Source organism: Oxyura jamaicensis, chromosome 2, assembly GCF_011077185.1.
Source record: "Oxyura jamaicensis isolate SHBP4307 breed ruddy duck chromosome 2, BPBGC_Ojam_1.0, whole genome shotgun sequence".
Taxonomy (NCBI): Eukaryota; Metazoa; Chordata; class Aves; order Anseriformes; family Anatidae; genus Oxyura; species Oxyura jamaicensis.
In genome coordinates, this window is record NC_048894.1 from 89,494,511 (window position 1) to 89,512,438 (window position 17,928).

Sequence of the window (17,928 nt, forward strand, 5' to 3'; positions counted from 1 at the left end):
AAGAATACAGATTTTTTTTTGTAACTAGCTTTCTGCTGCTTGGTGATGACAAACTGGATGTATAAAAGGTTATAGGAATACTACAACCTTGTATTAAGGGTGGATACTTAACCATTGTCAGGATGTCCCAACATTTTGGCATATGCCAGTTAGACTTGTAGCAGTTTAAGTGCACATAAGTGCATTTCAGCGTTATCTGGAAATGTTAGTAATTTTTAAAACAAGAATTGGTATCAAGGCATTATTAGGTGAGAAACAGGCTAGAAATGCTCACTTAGGCCACACCTTGAGTACTGTGTTCAGTTTTTGGCCCCTCACTACAAGAAGGACATCGAGGCCCTGGAGTGTGTCTAGAGAAGGGCTACGAAGCTGGTGAAGGGCCTGGGACACAAGTCCTGTGAGGAGCGGCTGAGGGAGCTGGGGTTGTTTGGTCTGGAGAAGAGGAGGCTCAGGGGAGGCCTTACTGATCTCTACAGCTACCTGAAAGGAAGGTGTGGGGAGCTGGGGGTCGGCCTCTTCTCACAGACAACCAGTGTTAAGACTAGAGGGAATGGCTTCAAGTTGTGCCAGAGGAGGTTCGGGTTGGAAATGAGGAGACATTTCTTCTCAGAAGGAGTGATCAGGCATTGGAACGGGTTGCCCAGGGAAGTGGTGGAGTCACCGTCCCTGGGGGTGTTGAAGGAAAGGTTGGACGTGGCACTTAGGGACATGGTTTAGTGGGTGACGTTGGCGGGAGGGGGATGGTTGGACCAGGTGATCTTGAACATTTTTTCCAACCTCAATAATTCTATGATTCTACATTAACACTAGAAATGCTATATATTTTCTGCAGTATAGAACATCTTATTCGTGCTTATTTATTGATTTCACTGAACAAAGTGATGATGTATTCTGTGACTTTCAGCGGCGACCCCTAACCGCTTTCCCCCGCAGCCCCCCGCCCCCTGACGGCCGCGCGCCGCCGGCCGGGCGCCGCCCTCCTCCTCCCGCTCCCGCCGCCGCCTCGGCGCGGCCGGAAGTGAGGACGGGAGAAGACGGGGGGCGGCGCCGGGCGGCTCTGGGGCTGCCGCCATTTTGTCAGCGCCGCCGGGCCGCGGGGCCGGGACGGGCCGGGGCTAGGGCTCGGCTCAGCCCAGCCGGCTCCTCCCCTGCCGGGGCGGAGCGGCGGGGCCCGAGGGCGGCGGGGCCTTGCCGGGCGAGGGGTTAGGCGGCGGCGGCGCCCGGCATGTCGGCGTTCTCGGAGGCGGCGCTGGAGCGGAAGCTGTCGGAGCTGAGCAACTCTCAGCAGAGCGTGCAGACGCTAAGCCTGTGGCTCATCCACCACCGCAAGCACTCGGCGCTCATCGTCAGCGTGTGGGAGCGGGAGCTGCGCAAAGGTGAGCCCGGCCGCCGCGGGCAGCGGCCTTCCCCTGGGCAGGGCCGGGCAGAGGGCCTGTGGGGCACCGCAGCCACTGGGCAGGGTGAAGCCCCGGCTGCCGGCTCCTTGGGGGCGTCGCCTCACTTTTTTTTTTTTTTTTTAACCTGCTCCCCTCTTGGGGTCCGTCCCGGCTCCCCTCTGGCCCTCGCTGAGGGGCTTCTGAGGGGCTGGGGGCCTGGGGGCCTTCGCTGCGAAAAAGGACACGGGGTTTTCGTCTCTTTATTCTAATAATGATGGTCAGCGTTCCTCAGAGAAAGCTGCTTTTTAGGCAGTGCCTCATCCGTAACGTTGGTAGCTGCTAGCTGCTGCCTGGCACGGTGGCTTTGTCCATTTATGCAGGCTGCTGTTCTGCAGGGCAGCTGAGGGTGGGCGTACTTCAGGGGATGAACAATGCAACACATCCCGAATGGTGTTTTTACAGTTCTTACCAAGTCACTAATACCAGTGTTAGCATAATAAAGATGTGTTCCTTTACCTCTATTCAGTATTTGATGTTGGGTGTGCGTACTTAAATTCTTATGTGACTTTCCTTTTAACAGGAAAGGATTTACAGCTCTGTTTCAGGGTTGAAAGGCAGAAATGGCACGTGAAGGTTTATCTGACCTGACTGGAAAATAACTTGATCATAAGTTGACACATTTAAGTATAAGTAAATAACCTGCTGGAACTCTGCCTTGTTCTGGAAAATATCACCAGAGTGGAGCTTCCAGTAGCTCCCTTTGGATCCCCACTACTATATGGATTTTTAATGGCAAAAGTAGATGGTAGGTTCTCAGGTGGAGAAGAAAAATAGAGCAAAGTCATTAGAGACCCTATGAAAGAAAAACCACGACTTTAGTTCTGAAGAACTAAGAGGAGTGTTTGACCTGTAGAAATGATATCTAGTGGAACACAAAGGGTATGGCTGGTTCATAATAACAAACCGAATCACTCTTAAAATAAAAATCTTGAGTATGAAGCAATGCTGAACTCTGGAGTATAACACGGAAATTGATTCCTATAAACCCTGTAGGCTTTTCATTGGCTATTGTATTTTTATTTAAAATAAGCTTTTTGCACAAAATGATTATTTATTCTCAGGCCCAAGTTAAATGTTCTTCTTTCTCTAGAAGAAGGAATATCATGTTAAAGGATATCTTAATCCATAAAATGAATTATTTAAATCTGTTACAAATGAATTCCTAAAGGAATTCATTTGTGGTAAGATATTTGGTTTTACGAAATAAACATTTTCGGTATAGGGTTGTTAGCAATTTTTTCTCCCCCATATTCTGAGAACAATGAATGTGTCTGCCATTTGTGTCTGAAACCTCTGGTATTCCTAGGGGTTCTAGACAAACTGATTGTCTGGGGTTTTGAATGATATCGGAAAGGTGTTTTAAACTAATTGGCACTCAGCTAGAGGTTTGGTTGCTTGTAATGATAACATACACAATTCCAGTTCATAATAATCTATAGTATCAACTCTCAGTTCTGAACTTCTGAACTGGTATTGGCATAATTTGAGTAACTGAAGAAATGAAATGCTCAAAACACGGGCTAAATGTTTGGAGATGGCATTAAGAGGCAGTGATAATGATCATCTTAAAGAAAAGCATTCCCATGAGTTCATTTCTCAGCTTTCAGTGTCTGGCTTCCCCTTTTAAGCCTGCTCTGAGGATGTAGTTCAGGAGCTGCGGATGAGCATAGCTACTGTAATGGTCTTTATCTTCCATTTGTTGAACTATCTTCCAGCTTTTGCTGCTTCAAGGTACAGTTTTTCTGGTGATCTCTTTGGAAGTCAGCCTTTGAGGGTGTGTGGAGAACATGTGATAATCCAGCTCTGGTAGGAGAAAATTATCTGCTTTCAAGGTCCTGGTAGCCTTCCGTGCTTTTAGGCTCTATGTGAAGCATTTTTTCATATGTTCCTCTACCACATCATCCGAAGCTGGCATGGCTAAGATACTTGAAATGTATTTTAATTTCCCACCTCTGATAGTAGTACTTAAGCTTCATAAATGTTAGCTTACACGTACCCAGTACGAATTTTTGCAAATTGCAGCACAGAATTTTAAGAGAGTCTCAAGTCACTGTGTTTGTATTCTGAGCAGACGGCATGTGGAAGATGAGAAGGAAAACCAACGTGTTGTGCTGAAGTGACTTGCATGTAACACCATGAAGTAGAGTGCTGGCAATGAGGCCATAACTAGACTAAGTTTAATGCTCCTGATTGTCTATTCTCCAAGCCAGAGATACATGACTTCTGTCCTATCTGAGAGGAGAATGTTCTACATTTGGGGAATGTGGACAGAAAAAATTTTGGTTTTGTCTGCTGCTGTTGCTACCGAGTGTTGTTCTGGAACTGTATGTTTCCTTTCTGGAGTTTTTCATTTAGTTTGATCACCTTTTTTGTTACTCCTTCCTTTTCTGGACCTTCCTTTCAGGCTAGTGGAGGATTGTTGACTGAGTTGAACAGAATACAGCATGATACTAAGTATTTCTGGATGCTTTCATTTTTGGTAAAAAATCTCTTTTTTTCAGATCAGACTGCATGAACTTTCCAAGGTGACTTTAGATATTTGTGAAAACAAGTGCTAGGATCATAAGAATTATTCCTAATTCTTATTCCCAAGTGTTTGATTCTGATTCTTCCACTTTCAAAATAGTCATTGCCTTTTTATCTCATCTTGTATTAGAGACAAAGAGGTAGTGTACCTAAAGTGCATACGATATAGGCAATATAGATGTTGGGCAGTGTAAAATCAAAGTCACTGTCTACTTGGATAATTGGTTGCCTTCAGGTCCTGTATTAGGGTATTTATCTTTACAGGTCATCAGTTGCATATGCCTTCATGGACAGGTTTTACACAGCTGAACTTAGGGTGATTGTCTTGGTAAATTCCTGCACTTAGATGTAAACTCAGAGAATGGGCAAAACTTTCACATTTTTGGTGTAACTCAGAGGAGTTAGGGAACACACTGGCTTTGGGTAACTGAATCCCAGCGTTGCTCTGGTTGTATCATGTAAGACAGTTGATGCAACTGATTACTGGAGGAGTATGCATTACATGTGTCTTCCCTAATACTGCTGTAACTTTTATATGAAGTTCTTCTTTAAAATACTGGCAAATATAATTCATAGGGTCATTCTTAAACAAATAGTATTCTAGAATCATCTCTTTTGCCAAAATATTGAGAGCTCTGGATTGTTTAGAGACTCCTTGTAATCTTCAGAAAAACGTGTAAGGAAGGGATATCATCATCAGATCACAGATTATAGAAGAAATCATATGCTTTCATGGCCTGAGCGTGGAGAAGGACATGCTGTTTAATGACTGACCTCAAATGTGTGCTAATGGAAGATCTACTTAGTAACTGTATTGCTGTGGTGAAGCTCAGTGCCTTTGCCAGAGTTACTAAGCATTCACAGTTCTGCATCTGTGCAAAACCATTCAGGTGTCGCCCCAGGTGCTCCATGTTCTGGTGTATGTAGTGGTTTTTGTTTGTTTGCTTTCATTTATGCAGGGTATTGACTGTCTATTGCTATGATTAATGGAGAACAGATCCTGTAGTTCATCGATCTTTTGTTTGTTGTGGAATGATGATAAAAGATGCACCGAATCCGTTTAACTTAAATTACAACTGTAGTGATATAACAAAGATTTTTTTCTGTTTTGACAGATTAGCAGAGGTCTTCAGTGACAACAGAACAGCTTGTTTTCTGCTCTGCTGGTGGTTAAATATTTGTTGTTGTTTTTTTGCTGGCAGTTTCATGTGCTGTGCAGGTGCTGGAAATCTAACAAAACCAGTAATTAGTTTCTAAATAGATGAGTTCCCTGATGGAAAGCGGGTGCTGGCATAAAGGAGACTTAGGACAGTGTTGCAAGCTTAGAACGCTGTCTGTGTTAGTACTGGTTTATGCTGATCATGAGTCTGCATTATTTTGAATTTCATAATTGATTTATGAAATAAATATTTTGGTGAGGAGGATGCTCTTTCAGTACTGCATTTATACTATGTCTTACTAACATAATCTGTCATTGCAGTTTGAATTTCTGTTCTAGAAAGAGTGGGAGATTTTTTTTCTAGTACTTGGCAGTTGCGTGATTGTTTCACTGTAATTGGTGTGGGTTAACTTTAGTGATAATGTTGCCACATCATCTAATTATTTTTATGGAGACTATTTGATTAGGGGCAAGGGAGAATTTTGTAAAGGCTTGGAAGGTGTGTCCACTGAGGAAAAAGATCCTGCTTCAGCTGTATTTCAGATGAAATGTAACACTTGAAGTAAAATAGTTAATTACTTAACTAATCAGTAAGCTTATGGCTTCTAAGTGGTACTAATTAATTAACCAAAATGTGAATACTACAGTCAATCTCAAATTGCAACTGGTGGGCCTGTTAAAACCTTTTCATGTTGTGTCCATAAAGAGATTGTCTTGCTGGGAGTTTCTTAACAAGGTAGCACACTTCCACATTTGTTGTTTTAAGCCTGAAGCTTGGCCTGAAGCAGCCTGTATGGCTGCTTAAAAAAAAAAAAGAGCCTCTTAATGTTCCTAAGTTGCCTTCAGAGATGGAGACTGATTTTTTTTTTTTTTCTGTATTTGCAAATTAGATATGTTCTCTTGCATCCATCTGTTGTTCCTGGATTTCAGGATTCTTTGCACCTGGAGGTTTTGTTTTGTCTGTTTTTGTGGTGTTTTATTTTTGGACTTGTGGTTTATTTATTTTTGTGTGTTTTTTTTTAATGAAAACATCAGTCCCATAATTCAAAGCGTCAGCCTTCCAGTGTGAGTAGTAAGTGCTTGTTCAGGAGGCTCCATCTGATACTCATTGTATTGGGTTAAAAATATGTTCTGTTTAGAGTGGGTGAAATTAAGCATTTAACTTCTGAGAACAGTAATATGGTGCTTTTTATTTCAGGCTCCAGGTAGTTGTATTTCATACCTCCTTTGCCTGTCAGCTCTTCTTCTATTAGCTTTTCCGTGTCCAGTTATCACTTGGAATTTACATCCTAGTGACTTCTTAATAGATCTGTCACGTGGTATCTTTAAATTCACATTCAGGTATGTGTTTCCTGAGAGCTTGACATAGCATCCTAGGGATAAATCAGTCTCAGAAACTGATGCTGAAGCCCCATGTAAACACCTGATTTCTTGTTGTGGCTGTTACCTCTGTCACTACCTGTGTCACACTGTTCTTTGTCTTCATTGCAAAGCTTATCCAGGTTTGCAGTCAGTGCGTATCTTCTTTGAGACAGCTGCAATAATGTAAGTACATTTGTGCCAGTACATAGGAATATATTTTTAGCACTTGATTGCCATTTAACCTGCTGTTCCAGTTTATTCTGCTCAAGCTCTTTTTTTGTGTGTATTGAAATCACTCAGTGGTAGAAGAAGCAAATATTTTTGTTTATTTGTAACTTTTTGTTTTTCTGTTTATCTACAGCTTCTGAAGTGTTTAGGCCCTCACTTGTTCTAACTGTTGGCATTGATGCAGTGCATTTTTCTGAAGCTTGTGGTTGTGGCAGTTGCTTGATGCTACAGAAAATTGTAAGATAAAAGATCTCTAGGCAGATTGAGAGGACTTAGAGATACTGAAACTGTGTTTGAAAGTTGTGCTGAATTACTTTGAGAGTCAGTCAGCTGCTTTGGTGCCAGCCCACAGCTGGAAGTGATGGAAAAACTTTACCCTGCAGATGTGAAGTGTATTTCAGGAACAGGTTGCTGATTTTAAAGCAGTTGTTTTCTGTAGTAAGTAGTTTAGTTTTTCTTCTAAGAGAGGGAATCTTTCACTACTGATGGTTGTAAGGTTGCTTTACTTAATGGTGGCATTGTGTCATTGGTTAATGTGGTAGGCTTAAGAAAATAAACAGATTTTTGCTTCCTTTTATTAAAAAAATAACTTCTGATCATAGCGTGCTGATTTTCATTGGTTAGTAGGTGACATTGAGGAGATAAATAAGATAGTGCTTGTGAGGATCCAAATGAATCTTACCTTTGCAAAAAGATTCAGAGATCAACCAGAAGCAAATGTTCAAGTTCAATACAAGTTGAGTTAGAAAACCTTATTTGTAACATATTCTCTATAAAATGACCTGTGTTCATGAGCAATAGTGTGAAAGCTTCTTATGTTGGCAATCATTTGGATGTGTAATCCAACCGGGCTAGTTGAATCCCTAATGTAAGTGTTGAAGAATTGTGTTCAAATCTCTGTATGTTTATGGCTGTACCATTGTTGTCCTGGTACCTCTGCCTGCCTGCCTTTCATCATTCTGGTTCAGAATATGTAAGTTCTGTGACTTTTTTTTATCTTTTCCCCTATCCTAAAACTGTTGTTGATTCACATCCATCTTTTCATTGTGCCAGACCACTGTTAGTTTCCAAACCCAGTGCTTCCACTGTTAGCTTCCAAACCCAGGGTTAGGGTGCCTGGGCCATCAAACCTGGAACACATGGTGTAGGTAATCTCCTTGCCCTCTTTGATAAAGAAGCACAGGAGTTCTCAAACCTTGGTAAAATTCAATAGGAGAATTAGATTATTCTGCGATGTTGGATACTTGATCTAATTTCTTCATGACAGAAGGTTAGTGAATTTTTGGATTGCACAATGGCACTTTCATGGGTAATCTTATCTCTGAATTGTCTTTTTGGATGATAGCCTCAAGTTACTTTTTACAGATGTACTTGCAGTCACGTCACCAGAAATCGTGCACTGAATCAGCTTGCATAAATGCTTGGTTAGTGGGAAGGGTCAGTGATAACGTACTCAAGTTTCAGTGCTGCTTTGCTTAGATAACACCGGGACTTGTAATGAAAAGCTTGAAAGCTTGCCAGGTTTGTACAAAGATGTCACGTAACTTACAGGTACAAAGCATGTTATGGCACAGAAGGTGTCTCACAGGTTTTGGCAGAAGTGATGACACTCATACTCTGCTGTTTGTAGACTAACATAATTTAAAAAAATGACTCAGATTCTTAGCTAAATGTGTATTAGGGAACTTAATTTAAAAAGTGTTTAGAGCTGGTAATTGATGTGGGGTTTTAACCTATCGATACTCATTTTCACAAAACCTCTTGTTCAATATTACTTGCATTTGAGGTCTGTTGATGCAGTAGAGCCAGCCTGTAGATATTTAAAGCCTGACTTAATGTTTTTCAGGTGGGTCAATAGTCTATTCACTTGTAGTGGGATGTAAGTGAAAACCCTTGTTGCCTGTATGTTTTCTGAAGTTTCTTGCAAATGTATATGGATGCAGTGGAAAGAGTCCAACAGAGGGCCACCAAGATGATCACGACTGGAACAGCTCTCCTAAGAGGAAGGGCTGAGAGAGTTAAGACTGCTCAGCCTGGAGAAGAGGAGGCTCAGAGAGAATGGTACCAATGTACATACATTCCTGAAATGCTGCCAAGAAGACAGAGTCAGGCTAGGCTCCTTTCAGTGGCGCCCTCTGTCAGGACAAGATGCAGTGGGTGCAAACTGGAGCACAGGAGGTTCCCTTTGAATATCTGGAAGCTCTTCTTTCCTGTACAGGTGATGGAGCACTGGCACAGATGCCAAGAGGCTGTGGAGTCTCCTTCTCTGGAGATATTCAAAAGCTGCCTGGACACAATCCTGTGCAGTGTGATTTAGGAGGCCCTGCTTGAGCAGGGGGTTGGACCAGATAGCCTTCAGAGATCCCTCCCAACTTCAGCCATTCTGTGAGTGAGTGTGTGATACATCCATTACTCCTAGGGAAGAGGTGTGCAACAGCATGAAACTAAAAGGCCTGTTTCTGGTAACCTCCATGGGATCTCAATTTCTGGTGCCAGGAGGTAACTTGGAGAAGAAAAACCTGGGTGATTATGCTGGCTTTGATTGCCAGAGTTCACCTCACTGAAATGACTAGCTTACTGCATTACCAGGTGGAGTCCTTCCCAGGCTGCTAGAGTTTCTTGCACTGAAGTGATGGTGGCTCTTGGGCATTAGAGTTCTCTAAGTACTGCAAGCTCAAGCATGCAATTTCAGGGCATCTGTGTTGGACTGGAAGAGAACCAGGAATGCCAAGGACATGGTTAAAAAATGTGCTCCTAAGGGGCACAGGTTTCCAAAAGCTACAACTTGGTGGTGAGGATGCTAAGTCAGACACAGTAGATGCCTGACTGTCTTAGCTGCAGTTGAAATACCATGAGTAACTGCAGAGTATTCAGTACAATTTAAATGTCAGATGCATTTTTGGAACAGACTTGGTTTCAGTTGCCAGGTGCTGACCCCAGTTAGTGTCATTATGGATGCTTTAAGAGGAATCTTCTTATGGTCCTTAGACCAACCAGCGCTGTGGACCTGGTAAAATGTGTCAGAATCCAGTGCTTCTGGGAGCTGCGTTAGTGGCTATGGAAGCAGGTGAATGATAAAATTCAAGACAAGCAGAAAAGTTATGTGAACGCTGCACAGAGCTTTCGAAAACCTGAGTCAGTCCAACATGGATACTGAGCAATTTTGTGTTTGCAGCCTGCACTGTTAGTGTACTGGTGACACTACCAGAAAGTTAATTATAACACAGTGCTCTGGCAGTCCCTACACCTTTCAGATCCTCCTTTAGCCTAAGATCATACATAGTTTGCTTTCAATTTCTTTTGACGGTGCTTTTCTAATAACCTTTCCCAGCACTGAGGACACTTCTTTTTGCTTAAATTCTCTGACTGCTGTGTGATCCATCTTGGTGTTCTGATGTATATCAAAGCCCAGGGCTGGAAAGTTAGTGCCACTGCTGCTGAAGAGAGATGCTTTAAACAGAGTTTTTCAGAATAGGTCTGGTCTGGAATTGAGGTTTGTATTTCAGGTTCAGTAGTTAATTTGCAGTCCTAGTAGCAATAGGACACCTTGGGGTTCTTTTTCAGTTCAGAGCTGCCAACCTCATTTGCTAAAGGTTATGTTGCTCTGGAGTCTCATGTGTAAGGTAGAATGGTAGAAGGCCAGTATGTGAGTCCTGAAGACTTGTGAAGTGAAAAGGAATGCTTCTTGAAGGTAGGAATAATATTTAACTTCGGAATTTTGTGCAGAGCATTCTTAAAGCAGGAAGAATTAAAATATACTTTGCAATAGTTTTATGAACGTAAAGGCAGTGTGTTGAATTTCTGACCAAACCCGGAGATGACTGAAGTGTTCCAAGGATATTTTTGTTCATTAAATGCATCTTTGGTATGGTTAGGTAGCACAAGGAGACTGAAAAGGTAATGTTAGTGGAAACAAGCTTGAAAATGACTTTCTGAGTTTTACCATGCTTTTTCCAAATGTAGTTTGTTGATCTCTTTATTGTACTGAATAGACAAAATCTAGGCTTTGTGGGAATTGCTGTCACCTGACTTGGTGACACTGCATATATCTCCAGTCTTCTGTGACTCAGTTGATTTGTTTCCTTGCTGGAAGCCTGAAAGTTGAGATGCATCACAAGTGAGTTACATTACTGAGGACTAAAACATGACTCTCATGAAAGGGACAGGCAAGGACCTAACAGACCACCCGTGTGTGGTTCAGAGCGTGTAATATGGAGAGCTGTCTGCTTCACTGGAATTGGAGTCCTAATTCTGCGCTACATTGAGAAACTGGGGGGAGTGGGGTCAGGTCTGCTGAGAGGTCTGGTCTGATTCACTTTGGTGCAGCCATAAGACAAGCTGTTTTCTCAGATTGCAGTTCCTGAATAATTCAAAACCTTTCTGTGTTAGAGCTGAGTTACCTGAAGCATGGGTAGGAGATGTGTTGCAATATTATCAGTCAGTTTTTAATACAGAGATCGGGTAGCATACATTTATAAAATCTGCATGTTAATTTAAGGAGATTTTGACCTAAATAAATTAATTTGCTGGGTGCTGATGTGTAGTGACTTGCCTGATTGGAGGAAATTCCAATAGATCCACCTGTGTCTAGCACTTCCAAAGTAGTTTCTCTTTTTCACTTGTTAGTTCGCCCCGATTCTAAAAGATGGTGCATTTTTACTTTTAATACAGGTGTTTTTCGCTTTGTCCAGACTTCTGTGAACTTCCTGGATATGTCTGTTCAAGATGAATTCAATATTCCAAGCAGAATTTCTTTAGAGGATTCTTTCTGTAGTGCAAAATTAATATTCAGAAACGCTACTTTAGAGTGGAAATATCTCAACATTGAGCGTGGGTGTGTGTAAAGGAGGGTCATCCTCTGGTATGTTTAAGAGATGGGAGTGGAAATGAACAAAATGAAATCATTTGGGGAACAGAGTACAAATTTAGGATAATAATAATACAAATTCCTAGACTGGTTTTACCACAGTGCTCCTTTCTCTGAGAGGATAGAAAATAAGACTTTTTATTCAAGAGGAACTTCTTTTTCAAGTGAGAGCATGCATGCTGAGGCTGTGTAGTTGTTGCAGATATTGAAGATTTTTCTGGTATTAACACAAGATTAGAAGAGTTACAATAAGAGCTGCAGCTCTGTGAAATTCATAGACTAATGCAGACTAGATGAAGTGTGAATGGCAATTTAAAATTGCTGTGTGGTAATGTGGAATACAATTTCAAAAATAACCTATAAAGCGAAAACTTTAATTATATTGCAAATTGATGGGATTGGAGTAAAATGCTTAAGATGCTTGAAGAAAACTACAGCAAAGTGATTTTTGAAAACGTGTTTCTTGAGATGCCAGCTGCAGGCACATGAATGTTCTAGTGATTGGGCAATGAGAGATGTAACAAAGTGGCATGGAGAGGTTGATTACAAATTGACCACTTGGTTTGTTCAAATCTGAGGAGGTATGTCAGAGTGAAATTCAAACCAAAAGAATGATGTTCTTCACGTGAATGATAGCAGACGTGAAACTCCTTGTTAGAGGACTTTGCGAGAGTAAGAAACTTGTGTAGACTTCAAGAGGTGCTGAAATACTTGGAACAAGTCCGTGAAGGTTTCCAAATAAGTCAGTCATATCAGGCTCAGAAAAACACCTGAAAGTATGAAGAATACTTGGGGGTATCATGTTTTTATATAATTGCTTTCAACGATGGGGGTAGAGGGAACTTGTGTCAGCTTATGAAGGAGGAAGAATCTGAGCAAAGAGTTACACTGGAAGAGAAGGAAAAGCCACTGTACAGCTTTAAATACAAAATTAAAGTGAAATATAAGTGGTGATGAAAATAAGAAAAACATACTTAATTCGTCTTTTGCATTTACAGTAGATATGGAAAATGGTGTTAGTTGGAAGAACTTACATTTCTAATTATTCTGATTTGTTCTTTTTTTTTTATTAGCAAAACCAAATAGGAAGCTGACATTCCTGTACTTGGCCAATGATGTCATACAGAACAGCAAAAGGAAAGGACCAGAATTTACAAAAGACTTTGCTCCAGTAATAGTGGAGGCTTTTAAGCATGTTTCAAGGTACAGTAACTGTTACGTGTGGTGTCCTTCATCACACTTGATTTGAGGGGGATTCAGTTCTTCCCTTCTGGCCTGGCTAGTCCTTGTGTGCCAATTCTGTGTTTGAAGTCATGTTAATTTTGTTAGTGTTCATTTGATCTTGGAGAGGCTTAATGCTATTAGATGAAGTTACACTGTAAATTCATCTGTATTCAATCATTTGTGCCTTAAAGTATTAGCTCTGCCTTAAATTCGGCCTTACTTTTCAATCTGCATTTACATGCTACAGCAGTTTGGTATATCTCATTACTAGTATTCATGATTTGTTTTTCCCCCAGCAGACATCCCTCTTGTTGCATGACAAGGATGCTCAGGTCTTGATGCAGAATTGTTTTCCTATAAAGCTTTAGAGCTGTTAACACTGCAAATAGTTTTGCATCGCTTTTATATAATAGGGGTACAGACCTAGTATGGATTGAGCAAACAAATAGAAACAAGGGATTGGGCACTGACTTTTTATGTTGCTGTGCTTGCAAAGACATCTTGAACTGGTCTCTTTTCTGTAAATGTAGTTTGGTTACTTTCTGAAGTTATTAAACTTCTCTTACTTTGATGTTGATAAAGTATGTCGAGATCCTTCTGTGAAAGATAGTCATACTGCAATATGATTGTGCTGTATTTTGACTTAGTGCTAACTTTTGCTTTTTTCCTTGTAACAGTGAGTCTGATGAAAGTTGTAAAAAGCACCTTGGCCGAGTGCTCTCTATCTGGGAAGAAAGGTCTGTTTATGAAAATGATGTATTAGAACAACTTAGGCAAGCTTTGTGTAAGTATTTTGTGTGTGTATGAAAACTCAGTCTCCTGTTTGAGGAGTCAGAGAAATAACATTTCAGTTTGTTTTCATTTAGATGGAGACAGAAAGGTGAGGAAGCGTACATATGAGCAGATAAAAGTTGATGAAAATAACTGTTCGCCTCGAAGTTCTCCTACTGACCCTCCGCAGGTAAAATAACGTCTATAGAATGCTGTATTTGCATAGGTTTTGATACAGAATTTTTCAGCTACTCTTGTTTTCCAGCGTGTCTCCGCTTTTCTTTTTAATTTGTTACTTTTTATGGGCAAGGGTGACTATACCCCTTTCTTTAGTCCAAGTGACTGAACTTTGCCACAGTAGGATGCAAGATTACCCCAGTACTGTACTCAGTTATATTTCATGACCTGTATTAGCTTTGTAAGGAGAAACTGCTGTGCTTTTTACCTGTCCCTACAACCTTCTCATACCAAGGTAAGATAAATCTTATTGGCTGCCTAAGTTTGTTTCCTGAAGATAGCTCATGCTGGGAATCTTCATTCTTCTATGAAAAGGTAGCTTAACATTACGTTATTTTTTTTTAGGTCTATGAAGGATCTGTTGGCTTTGCAACACTTTCTAGTTAAAGTTTCTGAGAAGTAGTTAGAAAACTATCCTGTCATTTACTAATGAGGTGTAATTTACTGTGAGGTGTAATCCACCAAAGTGTTTGAGACAGTATTCATCTTCAGGCCTTGTCAAACTTTTCTTTGAAGTATTTCAGGCTGCAAGTTGGAGTTAAGATATTGAGCATGCTATAGCTTCAGTCAGTTTGACACTAAAGGAGAATATACGTAGTATATCTTGCTTTGGCCATACTAGGATTTTAGCATTAGTTCTGATTGGTTCTCGTTTTAGGTTGTCATTTGGTTTCCAGGGTGGTAACAAAGATAAGTTAGATTTTTCATTGAAGTTATTGGTATAGACTATTTTAGGGAAGTGACCTATTAACACTGAAACATTCTTCTGAGAACTTGTATTTTTTTGTCTGAGAGGGGATAGAATGTTGATATGATGCTGATGCCATAAATGCTTTTAAAAACGCCATCAAATTGATTCCATAAGCTTGTGATACACTTTTTTTTTTTTACTAAGATTTGTTTATTTAAACTAGTTCTCAATCTTCCATGCTTTTTTCAGACTACAGATCTCATTAGAGCGTTACAAGAACTAGAAAATGCTGCCTCTGGGGATGCAGCAGTTCATCAGAGAATAGCCTCTTTGCCTCTAGAGGTCCAAGATGTGTCCCTGTTAGACAGGATAACAGGTGAGGGTTGGGGATCTAATAACTAAAATGTTGTTATGCAAACTCAACAACGTAGAATGAAATCATGTTTTACCTCTTTCTCTCTGCTTGCTTTTTAGATAAGGAATCTGGAGAGCAACTTTCCAAAATGGTAGATGATGCATGTATGTTGCTGGCGGATTACAATGGCAGGTTGGCAGCTGAAATAGATGATAGAAAACAGCTAACTCGAATGTTGTCAGACTTCCTGCGATGTCAAAAAGAATTCCTTGCAGAGAAGGAACATAAGCTGGAAGTGCGTAATGTTTTGTTTTAGTCCGTTCTTTGCTCTAGCTTGATCTTGCAAATGTTTTCAGTTTGCCTGAACAGCTTTTCTCTCCAAAGGTAAATATTTAATTGCCAGTTAGGTCTTTGTTTCCAGAATGTTATTAATGAGATTTATTTGGCTCTAGTATTCAAAATCTATTAAACCAGCTCAACGTTAGGTAATATTGGCACTTCAGTCACTTCAGTGTTTGTCTTTGTATTCTAGCATGGTTGGTCTGCACAGTATGTAAAGGCTTAGTTTTACTTGTGCAGGTAGAAAATCTTACCTTTAATTTTACAAACTTTTACTCCATGTAGAATAATTAACTTTTTCTTGTTCTTTTTGTTCATTGTTGTAAGTCTTAACTATGTATTACATGGTATAATAATACCCTTTGTGTGATCTTTTCTTTAGTCAAAGGTTTGTGAAGTCACTTAAAGGATAAGCATTTAATTACTGGCTTCTACATAACTCTTTTTAACCTGCTTGGGTATCCATTAATCTCAGTAAAACATAATTTTAAGCTCTATAGCCTATAATGCAACCTATATAGCCTATAATACAACTGATAAGCAGCATTTTTAGCACTGGGACCAGTAGGATAGGACAAAAATAAAAGAGGGAAGCAGGGTGAACAGCTCAATATGAGTGCATGATCTACCGAGTTACTCCATTCCTCACTATTACCAGTCACTTGTGGTGTTTTCCTATTGCATAATACTGCCAACCCACCCAGTGAACGTTCTGCCTTTCTTAAATAGGTCTATAATTTCTCATCCATTGCATCTCAAATCCCTTCTCTAAACTATGAGACATGGGTTCAAGCCTTGACTTGGTAATAGAGCAATAAAATTGAAGCTGCATTGTTTTGCAAGGGAAAATAGCTGTACAGTTGCAGTGCCCTGTAACTGCGGCACATGCGCATAATCTTTATGTTGTGCACAAATGAATTGCTTTTCAGGTTTCATGTCCTATAGGCCTATCATGAAAACTTTTTTCACTCTGGTTTCGTAAGGTTTTGCAACCTCATAACTTGTGTTCAGTCAGGTCTTGTGTCTTGGCTTGGGAAAATGCTGTTCATGATGCATCTGAAGTTATGTCATTCCTAGGCTGCTCCTGACTTCCTTTGCTCTGTGCCTCACAGAAAAGCAATTGATGAAGCTTTTTCCTGCCAACTTCACTGTATTTATCTTCACCTGAGGGGAAAGAATATCAACTAACTTCACATAAGATACATGGTATGCATGGTAGCATTGATCGCACTAGCAAATAATCCAACTGCACAAAGGAACCTGAAAGAACAGGAAACCTTAAGTGTTTGTATTCTTAGTGAAACTGAGAGGTTACCTACTGTTGACCTGGTTTAATAGAACTTGAATTTCCAGAGAACTCTTGGTGTCTTTAAACTCTAGACTGGAGCTTTAGACCTAAATTTGCAGATCTCTTTTCTTCTGAGGAAAATTGACAGGTAAGTAACTTGGAATAACCGATCTTTGCATTAGTACTTTTTTTTAAAAATCGGAGTTGTTATAATAGTTATTTCTAAACAGAATTTAATGATTCCCACCAAAATCAAGGTAACGTGCATTAGCATTGAATCTTGACAGGAAAGTTTGACAACAGATAAATAATATGAGCTATTATGTCTACACCAGAAGCTAACCATACTGCTTAGTAGGTGACTTTCATAACTCTGCTTGGGTAAGTAGTGTCGTTTTTAACTCTTAAATTATGTTTTCTTTAACATCTGTCTAGCTTCTGTTGCAGGTGGTGGACATGGACCTATCTCCTAATGATGTCACCATCCATTAGTACACATCCTGCTAAAAATAAATTTAAGAATCAAAATCTTGTATTGTCTGTTGTTTTTGAAAACTGAAGGGGAGGAATCCTGTAACTACTCATACTAAACATCTGCTATTGTCATCTATCTTCTCACAAACATTACTGAATTTATGCCTGAGATGGATGAGCATTTATCCAGTGCCATTCCTTTTTCTTCAAGATTAAAGCTTTCATGTGGTTGTTCTTAAAATTCACAAGTCCTTTTGGTTAAATCATTCCAAGTTCCAAATGCAGAAATCTGGGTGTCACTTGAATTGAAGTTGCCATAACAAAAAGCAAAGAGCTGTGAAAATGAGACTGTCAGGCTTCAGCTTTTTAACTTACACTGTAGTTACTGGGCTTATGTGAACATCAGAAATGATGAGTGGTGGATGTAGACGTTGTCCATCATAAGTACAGTAAAGAACTTTATTGAGGTAAATCTATGCAGGTAATAGAGGAGATATATTTTATAATTGCTCTTATGCCCCTTCAGGAACCCCCCTCAAATTTAGGATTGTCCTAAAGGGCATTTTCCCTTCACCTTTGTAAGTTTTAAAGAAGTATAAATACTTGAGATTCAGTGTACTACAGTTGTATCTGGAAACTTACCTGGGATTTATAGCTAGCTGTATTTCTGTCCTAGAGAAAATGGACGCTTTTACAGAAAGATTTTGTAGGAATGTTTTTTTTCCAGAACCTTGAGGATTAATATTTTCTATTTTCTACTTTTGATTCATTCCTCCCTCTCTACCTTCTTGTTGCACCCCCATCCTGCCCCTTTACCCATTCCCTAGTTTTTGTAAAGAAATGTCGATTAATTTGATGGTCTCACTGAATGCTGGGGAAGAGATATTTATGTTGTGCAGGAACAGAGAACTAGCTATATACAAATCAAGGTGCCCTCATGTCTGTGTGATAAAGACTGTGCTGTAGGTTTT

The 17,928-nt window shown here is 40.2% G+C and overlaps 1 protein-coding gene across 1 annotated transcript in view; it reads left to right on the top strand.

Moving 5' to 3' along the window:
* Positions 1-1,044: 1,044 nt before the first annotated feature.
* The window catches only part of RPRD1A (regulation of nuclear pre-mRNA domain containing 1A), a 42,740-nt gene continuing 25,856 nt past the window's right edge, over positions 1,045-17,928 (top strand). Inside the window, exons 1-6 of the mRNA XM_035316115.1 lie at positions 1,045-1,376; positions 12,652-12,781; positions 13,480-13,586; positions 13,669-13,763; positions 14,751-14,877; positions 14,976-15,151. Coding sequence (XP_035172006.1) covers positions 1,226-1,376; positions 12,652-12,781; positions 13,480-13,586; positions 13,669-13,763; positions 14,751-14,877; positions 14,976-15,151 — 786 coding nt within the window. The 5' untranslated portion in view covers positions 1,045-1,225. The remainder of the gene's footprint in view (positions 1,377-12,651; positions 12,782-13,479; positions 13,587-13,668; positions 13,764-14,750; positions 14,878-14,975; positions 15,152-17,928) is intronic.